This window comes from Oncorhynchus tshawytscha, unplaced genomic scaffold (genome assembly GCF_018296145.1).
Source record: "Oncorhynchus tshawytscha isolate Ot180627B unplaced genomic scaffold, Otsh_v2.0 Un_scaffold_7998_pilon_pilon, whole genome shotgun sequence".
Taxonomy (NCBI): domain Eukaryota; kingdom Metazoa; phylum Chordata; class Actinopteri; order Salmoniformes; family Salmonidae; genus Oncorhynchus; species Oncorhynchus tshawytscha.
In genome coordinates this window covers 174,761-188,450 of record NW_024609484.1, presented here as the reverse complement: position 1 = coordinate 188,450, position 13,690 = coordinate 174,761, and the positions used below count along the sequence as shown (strand labels likewise).

The window sequence follows — 13,690 nt, the reverse complement described above, 5'->3', positions numbered from 1 at the left end:
CACAGAGTCATTACCATAGAGTCATTACAAGGTCATTACCACAGAGTCATTTGGGACAGTAATGACTGGTGTTTGGTAGATGTTCAAACTCTTCATCCTAATCATGGCTTTGTGTAATTATCCAGGGCTTGGAGAGCAGAGAGGACATTAAGAGTAAATGACTGTCATTAACTGACGCCAAGCGCTGTGAAGGCCCAATTCCCCCCCGTTCCTCCAGAGAATACATTAGAACTGAGACCGGGCTACATCACCTATAGATACGTACCTGTTTAGTGAGACTGGGCTACATCACCTATAGATACGTACCTGTTTAGGGGCATTAGAACTGAGACTGGGCTACATCACCTATAGATACGTACCTGTCTAGTGAGACTGGGCTACATCACCTATAGATACGTACCTGTGTAGGGTCATTAGAACTGAGACTGGGCTACATCACCTGTTCAGGGTCATTAGAACTGAGACCGGGCTACATCACCTATAGGTACGTACCTGTTTAGTGAGACCGGGCTACATCACCTATAGGTACGTACCCGTTTAGTGAGACTGGGCTACATCACCTATAGATACGTACCTGTTTAGGGGCATTAGAACTGAGACTGGGCTACATCACCTATAGATACGTACCTGTTTAGTGAGACTGGGCTACATCACCTATAGATACGTACCTGTTTAGTGAGACTGGGCTACATCACCTATAGATACGTACCTGTTTAGTGTCATTGCTCAGCTACAGGACCAGTCCCAGGGACTCTATGTTGAAGATATAAACGTCATGGTTTCAGGGTTCCTCTTCTACCTGTTGTTCTGGAAGTTCAACCGTGTTCTCTACACCGTCTGAAGGACGACGACAGAACAGAAACGTGGTCAGAAGAATTAACACGCTCGGGACTCACGTCGGTAACAATACACACATGACCTCTGACCTTTGGGGGTAGTCTGTTTTCAGCATCAGCGTGGTCTTGTGTGTCAGGGCTGTCGTGTCGGGGCTGGTGTGTTGGTCTGGCTGCAGACCACTGGCTTCTCCAATGTTCTCCATCAGGATCCTCAACAGAACTGTAAGGTCATCCTGACTCAGGGCAACCTGGGGAGAACAGACGACAGAGAGGATATGTAGCTGGAGCTAATGCTAATGGTTGCTAATGCTAATGTCACTAATACTAGTTCACCTGAAGAGACACAAGCACAGAGAGGATGTAGCTGTAGCTAATGCTAATGGTTGCTAATACTTGTTAACCTGAATAAACACAAGCACAGAGAGGATGTAGTTGTAGCTCATGGTTGATAATGCTAATGTCACTAATGCTAGTTAACCTGAAGAGACAAGATCAGAGAGGATGTAGCTGTAGCTCATGGTTGCTAATGCTAATGTCACTAATGCTAGTTAACCTGAAGAGACAAGATCAGAGAGGATGTAGCTGTAGCTAATGCTAATGCAGCTGATAAGTAGCTGTAGCTAAAGGTTGCTAATGAATTCACTAATACTAGTTAACCTGAAGGACAAGCACAGAGAGGATGTAGCTGTAGCTAATGCTAATGCTAATATCACTAATACTAGTTAACCTGAAGAGCACAGAGGACATGTAGCTAATGCTAATGCAGCTGATATGTTGCTAAAGCCTAATGCTAATTTGCTAAAGCCAATAACTCTGCTATTTCCGCGTTCACATCATGTCGGTGTGATCGGAGGAACATCTTGCTAATTCGGAGGAATGACTCGGGAGCGTTCACTTGCTCGGAGATCGGAAGGAACGCAGAAACGATTCTCACCATTGACAGACGAAATCGCGGCAATGTTTGTTGAACACGGCATCAGGAAATACAAAGTTGATTTACTGTTTCACGGATTTTGAAAAGTGAGGTGAGCGAGCGGATAAAATAAAAAATATATTTAAAAAAATATTCACAATTTAGAACCCTTGTAAAAATACTAAACAATCTTTTTTACAACACCTAGTGACATCAGCACAACATTTTAGTCATTTGGTATAATGGTTTTGGAACCACAGTTTGAGTCCTGATCAGGGTACCCGCCTAATTGGTGTCAGGAGCTGGAGAGCACAGTTAGACACAGTTCAGCCATTTTTTTATAATTGATGTGCTAGCTGAAATATATATAGCAGCCCACTAAAGTATTCAGACCTGTTCTGACTATAACCAACTGCTTCAGCTTGAATTCTATATTTAACACGTCTCCCACTAGCTGATAACTAGAGGAGTCTCAAAATAACTTGAGGACAGACAGGAGATGTGTAGGATGGAGCTGTAGCTAATGCTAATGCTAATGCTGCTGATAACTAGAGGAGCCTCAAAGTAACTTCGACAGACAGGAGACGTATAGGATGGAGCTGTAGCTAATGCTAATGCTGCTGATAACTAGAGGAGCCTCAAAATAACTTGAGGACAGACCGGAGACGTATAGGATGGAGCTGTAGCTAATGCTGCTGATAACTAGAGGAGCCTCAAAATAACTTGAGGACAGACAGGAGACGTATAGGATGGAGCTGCAGCTAAAGCTAATGCTAATGCTGCTGATAACTAGAGGAGCCTCAAAATAACTTGAGGACAGACAGGAGACGTATAGGATGGAGCTGCATCTAAAGCTAATGCTAATGCTGCTGATAACTAGAGGAGCCTCAAAATAACTCGAGGACAGACAGGAGACGTATAGGATGGAGCTGTAGATAATGCTAATTCGCTGACAATTTTACAATTTAAGTCATTTAGCAGACACACTTATCCAGAGCAACTTACAGGAGCAATTAGGGTTAAGCGCCCTGCTCAGGACACGTGGATCTAGTCAGCTCCGGGATTTAAGCCAGCGACCTTTCGGTTACTGACCCAATGCTCTTAATCGCTAGACTACCGGCCTTGATTATCTTACTGTCAAACCCTAGAGGACTGTAGCATGTACCTTACATTCCAAACCAGGCTGCAAGCAGAAGTCAGAAGTTAGTTAGTGTGACTAAATCATCAATGCTCGGCTGTTATGGTTTAAGGGACAAAGCTACTTCAAGTCTAAAGGAAGGGGATGACATTGCACAAATTTAACTAGCTACAACTTACCAATACCATTCTTCCACCAGAGGTCAACTATCAATATGACTAAATCAGGAAAGCTCAGCTATTATAACTTGAAGGAAATAGTTATTTCAGGTATCAGAGCGGGTGACATTACTCCACGAGTAAAGATAACTTCAATCAGCTTCTCTGCTACAATACAAACATCTTGGTATCAAAACAGATCTTTATCTAACCACTCCTTTCGAGGGAAAGACATGACTGTAGTTCCTGTTATCTCCTACCTTCATGGGCTGTGGGTCTCTGTCTACCTCTATGGTAGTTCCTGTTATCTCCTACCTTCATGGGCTGTGGGTCTCTGTCTACCTCTATGGTGGTTCCTGTTAGCTCCTACCTTCATGGGCTGTTGGTCTCTATCTACCTCTATGGTTCCTGTTATCTCCTACCTTCATGGTTCCTGTTAGCTCCTACCTTCATGGTCTCTGTCTACCTCTATGGTTCCTGTTATCTCCTACCTTCATGGGCTGTTGGTCTCTATCTACCTCTATGGTTCCTGTTAGCTCCTAACCTTCATGGGCTGTGGGTCTCTGTCTACCTCTATGGTAGTTCCTGTTATCTCCTACCTTCATGGGCTGTGGGTCTCTGTCTACCTCTATGGTGGTTCCTGTTAGCTCCTAACCTTCATGGTCTCTATCTACCTCTATGGTTCCTGTTAGCTCCTACCTTCATGGTCTCTATCTACCTCTATGGTTCCTGTTATCTCCTACCTTCATGGTCTCTGTCTACCTCTATGGTTCCTGTTATCTCCTACCTTCATGGGCTGTGGGTCTCTGTCTACCTCTATGGTTCCTGTTAGCTCCTACCCTTCATGGGCTGTGGGTCTCTGTCTACCTCTATGGTGGTTCCTGTTAGCTCTAACCTTCATGGTCTCTGTCTACCTCTATGGTTCCTGTTAGCTCCTACCCTTCATGGTCTCTGTCTACCTCTATGGTTCCTGTTAGCTCCTACCTTCATGGTCTCTGTCTACCTCTATGGTTCCTGTTAACTCCTACCTTCATGGTCTCTGTCTACCTCTATGGTTCCTGTTAGCTCCTAACCTTCATGGGCTGTAGGTCTCTATCTACCTCTATGGTTCCTGTTAGCTCCTAACCTTCATGGTCTCTATCTACCTCTATGGTTCCTGTTAGCTCCTAACCTTCATGGTCTCTGTCTACCTCTATGGTTCCTGTTAGCTCCTACCCTTCATGGTCTCTATCTACCTCTATGGTTCCTGTTATCTCCTACCTTCATGGTCTCTGTCTACCTCTATGGTTCCTGTTAACTCCTACCTTCATGGTCTCTGTCTACCTCTATGGTTCCTGTTAGCTCCTAACCTTCATGGGCTGTAGGTCTCTATCTACCTCTATGGTTCCTGTTAACTCCTACCTTCATGGTCTCTGTCTACCTCTATGGTTCCTGTTAACTCCTACCTTCATGGTCTCTGTCTACCTCTATGGTTCCTGTTAGCTCCTAACCTTCATGGTCTCTGTCTACCTCTATGGTTCCTGTTATCTCCTACCTTCATGGTCTCTGTCTACCTCTATAGTTCCTGTTAGCTCCTAACCTTCATGGTCTCTGTCTACCTCTATGGTTCCTGTTAACTCCTACCTTCATGGGCTTGAGGTCTCCCTCTACCTCTATGGTTCCTGTTAGCTCCTAACCTTCATGGTCTCCGTCTACCTCTATGGTTCCTGTTAACTCCTACCTTCATGGTCTCTGTCTACCTCTATGGTTCCTGTTAACTCCTACCTTCATGGTCTCTGTCTACCTCTATGGTTCATGTTAGCTCCTACCTTCATGGTCTCTGTCTACCTCTATGGTTCCTGTTAACTCCTACCTTCATGGGCTTGAGGTCTCCCTCTACCTCTACGGCGGCCATCTTCTGGTACCATGCTGCAGCCAGGTTTCTCTTCACTGTTAGGAGCAGGTTGACAGGCTCCAGCAGCTCAGTACTGGGCTGAGAGTCTTTTTCCATGTAAATCCTAATGAGAGAAAGCTAAATTATAGACAAGGATAGTTAGACAACTTGCTTATTTAGCTACAGTATACAGTATTAGGGTGGTATCCAGACTTTCATACCATTCCTGTACCAACCCAGGGATGTAGCCAACAGGCCATCTACTGTAGCCAGCAGGCCATATACTGTAGCCAACAGGCCATCTACTGTAGCCAGCAGGCCATATACTGTAGCCAACAGGCCATCTACTGTAGCCAACAGACCATGTAGGCAGCAGGCCATGTAGCCAGCAGGCCATGTAGCCAACAGGCCATGTAGCCAACAGGCCATCTACTGTAGCCAGCAGGCCATCTACTGTAGCCAGCAGTCCATCTACAGTAGCCAGCAGTCCATCTACTGTAGCCAGCAGTCCATCTACTGTAGCCAGCAGTCCATCTACTGTAGCCAGCAGTCCATCTACTGTAGCCAGCAGTCCATCTACTGTAGCCAGCAGTCCATCTACTGTAGCCAGCAGTCCATCTACTGTAGCCAGCAGGTCATCTACTGTAGCCAGCAGGTCATGTAGCCAGCAGGTCATGTAGCCAACAGACCATGTAGCCAGCAGGCCCTGTAGCCAGCAGGCCCTGTAGGCAGCAGGCCATGTAGGCAGCAGGCCATGTAGCCAGCAGGCCATATAGGCAGCAGGCCATGTAGCCAGCAGGCCATATAGGCAGCAGGCCATGTAGCCAGCAGGCCATATAGGCAGCAGGCCATGTAGGCAGCAGGGATCTTGATCCAGGAGGGGACTGATTGTTCCTGCTTTTTTTGCTATCTAGCTAGGAAGTTACAAACCCAAATGTATAGCTGGAGACCTGAGATAGATAGTTTATAAGCAGGCGTAGACTGCAACCCCTGAGCTTTATGGGCGCCACGCTGAATTTCTTTTACGGAATTGAAAATCATACCGTTGGCATTTCAAAACACCCCAGTATACGGTATAAACAGTATAGCGCCCGAGCCTATTCAGTAAGACCACGATTAAACCAAGCAGTTTCTTTGAGAACCACCTCTTACAACTCAAAATCAAATGAATCAAATTTATTTATTTACGAAGGTCTTTTACAACAGCAGTTGTGCTTATACAGAAACCACAGAAAGCAAGCAATGCAGATGTAGAGGAACGGTGGCCAGGAAAAACTCCCTAGAAAAAGGCAGTAACCTAGGATGAAACCTAGAGAGGGAACCAGGTTCTGAGGGTTGGCCAGTCCTCGTCAGGTTGTGCCGGGTCGACGTTATGAGAGGACTAACAGTAGTCAGACGGTTCTTTGAGAACCAACTCTAACAACTAACGGTAGCCAGACGGTTCTTTGAGAACCAACTCTAACAACTAACGGTAGCCAGACGGTTCTTTGAGAACCAACTAACAACTAACGGTAGCCAGACGGTTCTTTGAGAACCAACTAACAACTAACGGTAGCCAGACGGTTCGTTGAGAATCAACTCTAACAACTAACGGTAGTCGGAGGAGTTGGATAGCGTTCATACAGATCTGGGACCAGGCATTAAGCCCTTGCTTTCAGATCTGGGACCAGGCATTAAACCCTTGCTTTCTGATCTGGGACCAGGCATTAAACCCTTGCTTTCTGATCTGGGACCAGGCATTAAACCCTTGCTTTCTGATCTGGGACCAGGCATTAAACCCTTGCTTTCTGATCTGGGACCAGGCATTAAACAGTTACTTTCTGATCTGGGACCAGGCATTAAACCGTTACTTTCTGATCTGGGACCAGGCATTAAACCCTTGCTTTCTGATCTGGGACCAGGCATTAAACCGTTACTTTCTGATCTGGGACCAGGCATTAAACCCTTGCTTTCTGATCTGGGACCAGACATTAAACCGTTACTTTCTGATCTGGGACCAGGCATTAAACCCCTGCTTTCTGATCTGGGACCAGGCATTAAACCCTTGCTTTCTGATCTGGGACCAGGCATTAAACCCTTGCTTTCTGATCTGGGACCAGGCATTAAACCCTTGCTTTCTGATCTGGGACCAGGCATTAAACCCTTGCTTTCTAATCTGGGACCAGGCATTAAACCCCTGCTTTCTGATCTGGGACCAGGCATTAAACCCTTGCTTTCTGATCTGGGACCAGGCATTAAACCCTTGCTTTCTGATCTGGGACCAGGCATTAAACCCTTGCTTTCTAATCTGGGACCAGGCATTAAACCCTTGCTTTCTGATCTGGGACCAGGCATTAAACCCTTGCTTTCTGATCTGGGACCAGGCATTAAACCCTTGCTTTCTGATCTGGGACCAGGCATTAAACCCTTGCTTTCTGCACTGATGAAGCAAAAGATAACTGTGTTAAACAGAATGCACTGACCTGGACAGTTTGAGCTGTGTGAGCTGTACGTCCATGTGGTCAATGACAGCAGGAAGTGGACATCCCGCCACAGCAAGTAGAGAGAAGCTGTTGCCCACGGTGATGAGCCCCAGGTCCACCTCCAGTGCATTGTGTGAGGTGGAGGACTGAGGGATGATGATGAGAGGGGCCTTCAACCTGATGTCCATGGAGAGACGGAAGCTCTTCTGGGCAAAGTCCCTGATGCTGGAGGCCGCCTTCTCTGCTGCCTGGGCCGTGGCCACACTCAACGCGTCTTTGGCCGTCTGGAAGTTGTTGCTGAAATTCTAAAGAGACGGAAAACACGGATGAGGGAAGTTCTTTAGCGGAAAGGGCACCAGAAAGGAATCAAAGTGGAGACCGAGCTAGGACGGCTAAACCTCTCATGTTTTCCCAGGAATCCCAGTCGGATGATTCCGGAAATTAGTAAGGTATCGCTTAACTGGGAATCATCCAACCAGGATTCCTGAAATTAGTTAGGTATCGCTGAACTGGGAATCATCCAACCAGGATTCCTGAAATTAGTAAGGTATCGCTGAACTGGGAATCATCCAACCAGGATTCCTGAAATTAGTAAGGTATCGCTGAACTGGGAATCATCCAAACAGGATTTCTGAAAAAACCCAGGAACTGAAGAAAGAGAGTCTCTGCACACTTAAATACAAAGATCAGTTTTAAATACTCAAGACCGTTGTCAGAGATTTCTCCAGTACCAACGCTGAGACTCACCAGCAAAGACATGAAACTCCAGTACCCACGCTGAGACTCACCAACTCCAGTACCCACGCTGAGACTCACCAACTCCAGTACCCACGCTGAGACTCACCAGCAAAAACATGACAAACTCCAGTACCCACGCTGAGACTCACCAACTCCAGTACCCACGCTGAGACTCACCAACTCCAGTACCCACGCTGAGACTCACCAACTCCAGTACCCACGCTGAGACTCACCAACTCCAGTACCCACGCTGAGACTCACCAATTCCAGTACCCACGCTGAGACTCACTAGCAAAGACATGACAAACTCCAGTACCCACGCTGAGACTCACCAGCAAAGACATGACAAACTCCAGTACCCACGCTGAGACATGACAAACTCCAGTACCCACGCTGAGACATGACAAACTCCAGTACCCACGCTGAGACATGACAAACTCCAGTACCCACGCTGAGACTCACCAACTCCAGTACCAACGCTGAGACTCACCAGCAAAGACATGACAAACTCCAGTACCCACGCTGAGACTCACCAACTCCAGTACCCACGCTGAGACTCACCAACTCCAGTACCCACGCTGAGACTCACCAGCAAAGACATGACAAACTCCAGTACCCACGCTGAGACTCACCAACTCCAGTACCCACGCTGAGACTCACCAACTCCAGTACCAACGCTGAGACTCACCAACTCCAGTACCCACGCTGAGACTCACCAGCAAAGACATGAAACTCCAGTACCCACGCTGAGACATGACAAACTCCAGTACCCACGCTGAGACATGACAAACTCCAGTACCCACGCTGAGACTCACCAACTCCAGTACCCACGCTGAGACTCCCTAACTCCAGTACCAACGCTGAGACTCACCAACTCCAGTACCCACGCTGAGACTCCCTAACTCCAGTACCAACGCTGAGACTCACCAGCAAAGACATGACAAACTCCAGTACCCACGCTGAGACTCACCAACTCCAGTACCCACGCTGAGACTCACCAACTCCAGTACCCACGCTGAGACTCACCAACTCCAGTACCCACGCTGAGACTCACCAACTCCAGTACCAACGCTGAGACTCACCAACTCCAGTACCCACGCTGAGACTCACCAACTCCAGTACCCACGCTGAGACTCACCAACTCCAGTACCAACGCTGAGACTCACCAGCAAAGACATGACAAACTTGTGGAGGTAGACGACTTGGACACAGCCCACGTTGAGCTGAACCTTCCCGTCTGTCTTGGAGGTGTCTGCGTAGCCGGCTCCCTCTGTAGCCTTGGGGGTCAGACTCATACTGAAACTAAACACCTCGTCTCCTACGATAGAGATGGCCTGCAACGGAGAACCAAACCGTTACCAGGTAAATGCAACTGCAATATTTCACCGGGGTTGAATGATATACTGTCGCATCTCCATCCGTCACTGAAATCTTTCGTGGTTTTACTTCGTGACTTACCTTTTTGTGAATACCTTTTGGGTCAACATTAATGACGATGAAATCCCGAAGGCGGGCAGAGATGTGGGTTTGAGGCCCTTGCATCAGGAGGGATCCATTGAAACCTGTACAACAAGATAAAATGTTGATCTGATGCTAACATCAATTCAGAAAAGGTCAACAGCAAACCACACAAGCACAAGACACTTAAATAACCCCCCCAAAAAATATTTTTGGGACTTTCATCATATACAAACCTTGGCTGAAATCCCTTACGAAAGCCCTAGATGATAATCAAATGTAAGTGTAGCTGTATAAAAGACAACATTGTGTAGCCTATGAGTTCTGTACGGGCCCCTGAGGGTTCTGTACGGGCCCCTGAGGGTTCTGTACGGGCCCCTGAGGGTTCTGTCTACATCGGCACCTTGTATCTTGATGTCAGCCATGTTGCAGTTCTGATCACACACTAGGACGTTGAACGCCCCCAGCCGCATCATCACCTTCAGGTCGACGACGTCACCGTCCGACGGAGAACCTAGAGCCGCTGTCATGGAAACGGACAGAAAGTCACACGATGATTTCGCTATTGGTTGACCAACCAAAAGAGACATGTAAGATAGTCCTTCAGAATCTGTTATATCTAATGAAATGAATGGTACGTTTTCATACTAACACGTGAAAACCAACACAAAAATATTTATATAGAAAAAAGCCACTTGAAACTCTCGACCGCTCCACATATGTTAATGGTCGCCTGTTCAGTCCTCCTTTTCCTGTCGTCCACAATCATCTCCTTTGTCTTGCTCACATTGAGGGAGAGGTTGTTGTCCTGGCATCACAAGGCCAGGTCTCTGACCTCCTCTCTATTGGCTGTCTCATCGTTGTCGGTGATCAGGCCTAACGACTGTTGTGTCATTAGCAAACATAATGATGGTGTTGGAGTCGTGTTTAGCCACACAGTCGTGGGTGAACAGGGAGTACAGGAGGGGACTAAGCATGCACCCCTGAGGGGCCCCAGTGTTGAGGATCAGCATGGCAGACATGTTGTTGCCTACCCTCACCACCTTCGGATTCAATAGCAATCAACAGTCCACTTGGAGTGGTCCTCTGGCCTTCATTTAACCAGGTCACCAGATTGACCTGCTGACACAGCTCAGTGATCCCTATCCGAGGTGTGTTTGCAGACGTCGAGGCTGAGTGTGAAAGTGGGCAGTGTTTTAGCAGGATGTGGGTGTTTACTTGACATGGCTAAGAGGCCTCTAATCTCATCTACTAACCACTGCTCTGTTTTTCATCTGTTTATGGGGCAAGATCAAGTCTACAGGATGCAAGGTGGAGGTAGGGTGTGTATGTACAGTGCTCATTCAGAAAGTATTCAGCCCAATAAACTTTTTACACATTTTGTTAAGTTACAGCCTCATTCTAAAATGGATTAAATACATCAATTTACACACAGTCCACATAATGACAAAATAAAAAACAGAAATAACTTATTTACATAAGTATTCAGACCCTTTGCTAGGAGACTTGACATTGAGCTCAGGTGCATCCTGTTTCCATTGATCGTCCTTGAGATGTTTCTACAACTTGATTGGAGTCCACCTGTGGTAAATTCAATTGATTGGACATGATTTGGAAAGGCACACACCTGTCTATATAAGGTCCCACAGTTGACAGTGCATGTCAGAGCAAAAACCCAGCCATGAGGTCAAAGGAATTGTCCGTAGAGCTCAGAGACTGGATTGTGTCGTGGCACAGATCTGGGGAAGGGAACCAAAACATTTCTGCAGGATTGAAGGTCCCCAAGAACACAGTGTCCTCCATCATTCTTAAATGGAGGAAGTTTGGAACCACCAAGACTCTTCCTAGAGCTGGCCGCCCAGCCAAACTGAGCAATCAGGGGAGAAGGTCAGGGAGGTGACCAAGAACACGATGGTCACTCTGACAGAGCTCTAGAGTTACTCTGTGGAGATGGTTGTCCTTCTGAAAGGTTCTCCCATCTCTGCAGGACTCTACCAATCAGGCCTTTATGGTAGAGTGGCCAGATGGAAGCCACTCCTCAGTAAAAAGCACATGACAGCCAACTGGGAGTTTGAGAAAAAGCACCTAAAAAGACTCAAGGCCATGAGAGACAAGATTCTCTTGTCTGATGAAACCAAGATTGAACTCTTTGACCTGAATGCCAAGCGTCACGTCTGGAGGAAACATGGCACCATCCCTACGGTGAAGCATGGTGGTGGCAGCATCATGCTGTGAGGATGTTTTTCAGCGGCAAGGACTGGGAGACTAGTCAGGATCGAGGGAAAGATGAACGGAGATACTTGATGTAAACCTGCTCCAGAGCACTCAGGACCTCAGATCTGTAGAGAAGAATGGGAGAAACTCCCCAAATCCAGGTGTGCCAAGCTTGTACAGTCATACTCGATGCTGTAATCGCTGCCAAAGGTGCTTCAACAAAGTACTTAGTAAAGGGTCTGAATACTTATGGAAATGTTCCGTTTGTTTATTTGCACACAATTCTAAAAACCTGTTTTGGCTTCATCATTATGGGCTATTTAGTGTGTAGATTGATGAGGGGGAAGAAACGATTTAAACCGTTTTAGAGTAAGGCTTTAATGTAACAAAATGAGGAAAAAGTCAAGGGGTCTGAATACTTTCTGAATGTACTATATGTACATGGTGTATGTAGAACATGAATACTTTCTGGAAGTACTATATGTAGAACATGAATACTGTCTGAATGTACTATATGTAGAACATGAATACTGTCTGAATGTACTATATGTAGAACATGAATACTGTCTGAATGTACTATATGTAGAACATGAATACTGTCTGAATGTACTATATGTAGAACATGAATACTGTCTGAATGTACTATATGTAGAACATGAATACTGTCTGAATGTACTATATGTACACAGTGTATGAGTACATGAATACTGTCTGAATGTACTATATGTACACGGTGTATGTAGTACATGTGTGTTCATGATGTTTATAAATGGCTGTCTCTGTGGTGCATAGTCCGTAGTGTTTACACTACTACTGTATGAGGTGTGTAGAGTGTACAAAGCAGACCGGTCACTAGAACTAGACGCCGATCCCGGACGTTTGAAAAGGTCCCCAGAACGTCAACCCTCAACCAATTCTAAACAATAACCAAGCTCTGGCAGTGAACTGGTGATGCTAGGAGCACCGGTACTCAATCCTCAACCAATTCTAAACAATAACCCAGCTCTGGTAGTGAACTGGTGATGCTCAGAGCGCCGGTACTCAACCCTCAACCAATTCTAAACAATAACCCAGCTCTGGCAGTGAACTGGTGATGCTCAGAGCCGGATCCCGCCCCTCAGACCGCTGTGCTACTACCCAGTTCACAAAGCTCTAGCATCACGAGAATACTTTATTGGTAATAGCTTGTCCTTTTGAATTATTTTGGTTTTAAGCCTTCCCCCAAACCATAGCCCTAACCTTCACCGCTCAGAATGAATACCTAACCTTCACCGCTCAGAATGAACACCTAACCTTCACCGCTCAGAATGAACACCTAACCTTCACCGCTCAGAATGAACACCTAACCTTCACCGCTCAGAATGACTACCTAACCTTCACCGCTCAGAATGAACACCTAACCTTCACCGCTCAGAATGAACACCTAACCTTCACCGCTCAGAATGAACACCTAACCTTCACCGCTCAGAATGAACACCTAACCTTCACCGCTCAGAATGAACACCTAACCTTCACCACTCAGAACGAACACCTAACGTTCACCACTCAGAACGAACACCTAACGTTCACCACTCAGAACGAACACCTATCCTTCACCACTCAGAACGAACACCTAACCTTCACCACTCAGAATGAACACCTAACCTTCACCGCTCAGAATGAACACCTAACCTTCACCGCTCAGAACGAATACCTAACCTTCACCACTCAGAATGAGTTGATTCTGTTTGAACAGAAAAGAGGAAAACGATGACATCTCGCTGGTATAAAGAATGTCTACTGACTTGATGAAGAAAGACCTTCCTCTCCTTGACCTTGTGCCTAGTTTCCTTCTAAGATGAGTGCAGGCTGTTGAGTGTGTGTATGCTTATAGTGTGTGTCCGTCTATGTTTGTGTGTGT

General features: G+C 46.4%; 1 protein-coding gene across 1 annotated transcript in view; it reads right to left on the bottom strand.

Moving 5' to 3' along the window:
• Positions 1-926: 926 nt before the first annotated feature.
• The window catches only part of LOC112240803 (vacuolar protein sorting-associated protein 13C), a gene marked incomplete at its 3' end in the record, with an annotated part of 30,251 nt that continues 17,487 nt past the window's right edge, over positions 927-13,690 (bottom strand). Inside the window, exons 12-17 of the mRNA XM_042315497.1 lie at positions 9,980-10,099; positions 9,577-9,680; positions 9,285-9,452; positions 7,381-7,685; positions 4,898-5,042; positions 927-1,084 (exon numbers count right to left, since the gene is read on the bottom strand). Of these exons, the coding sequence (XP_042171431.1) occupies positions 927-1,084; positions 4,898-5,042; positions 7,381-7,685; positions 9,285-9,452; positions 9,577-9,680; positions 9,980-10,099 (1,000 nt within the window). The remainder of the gene's footprint in view (positions 1,085-4,897; positions 5,043-7,380; positions 7,686-9,284; positions 9,453-9,576; positions 9,681-9,979; positions 10,100-13,690) is intronic.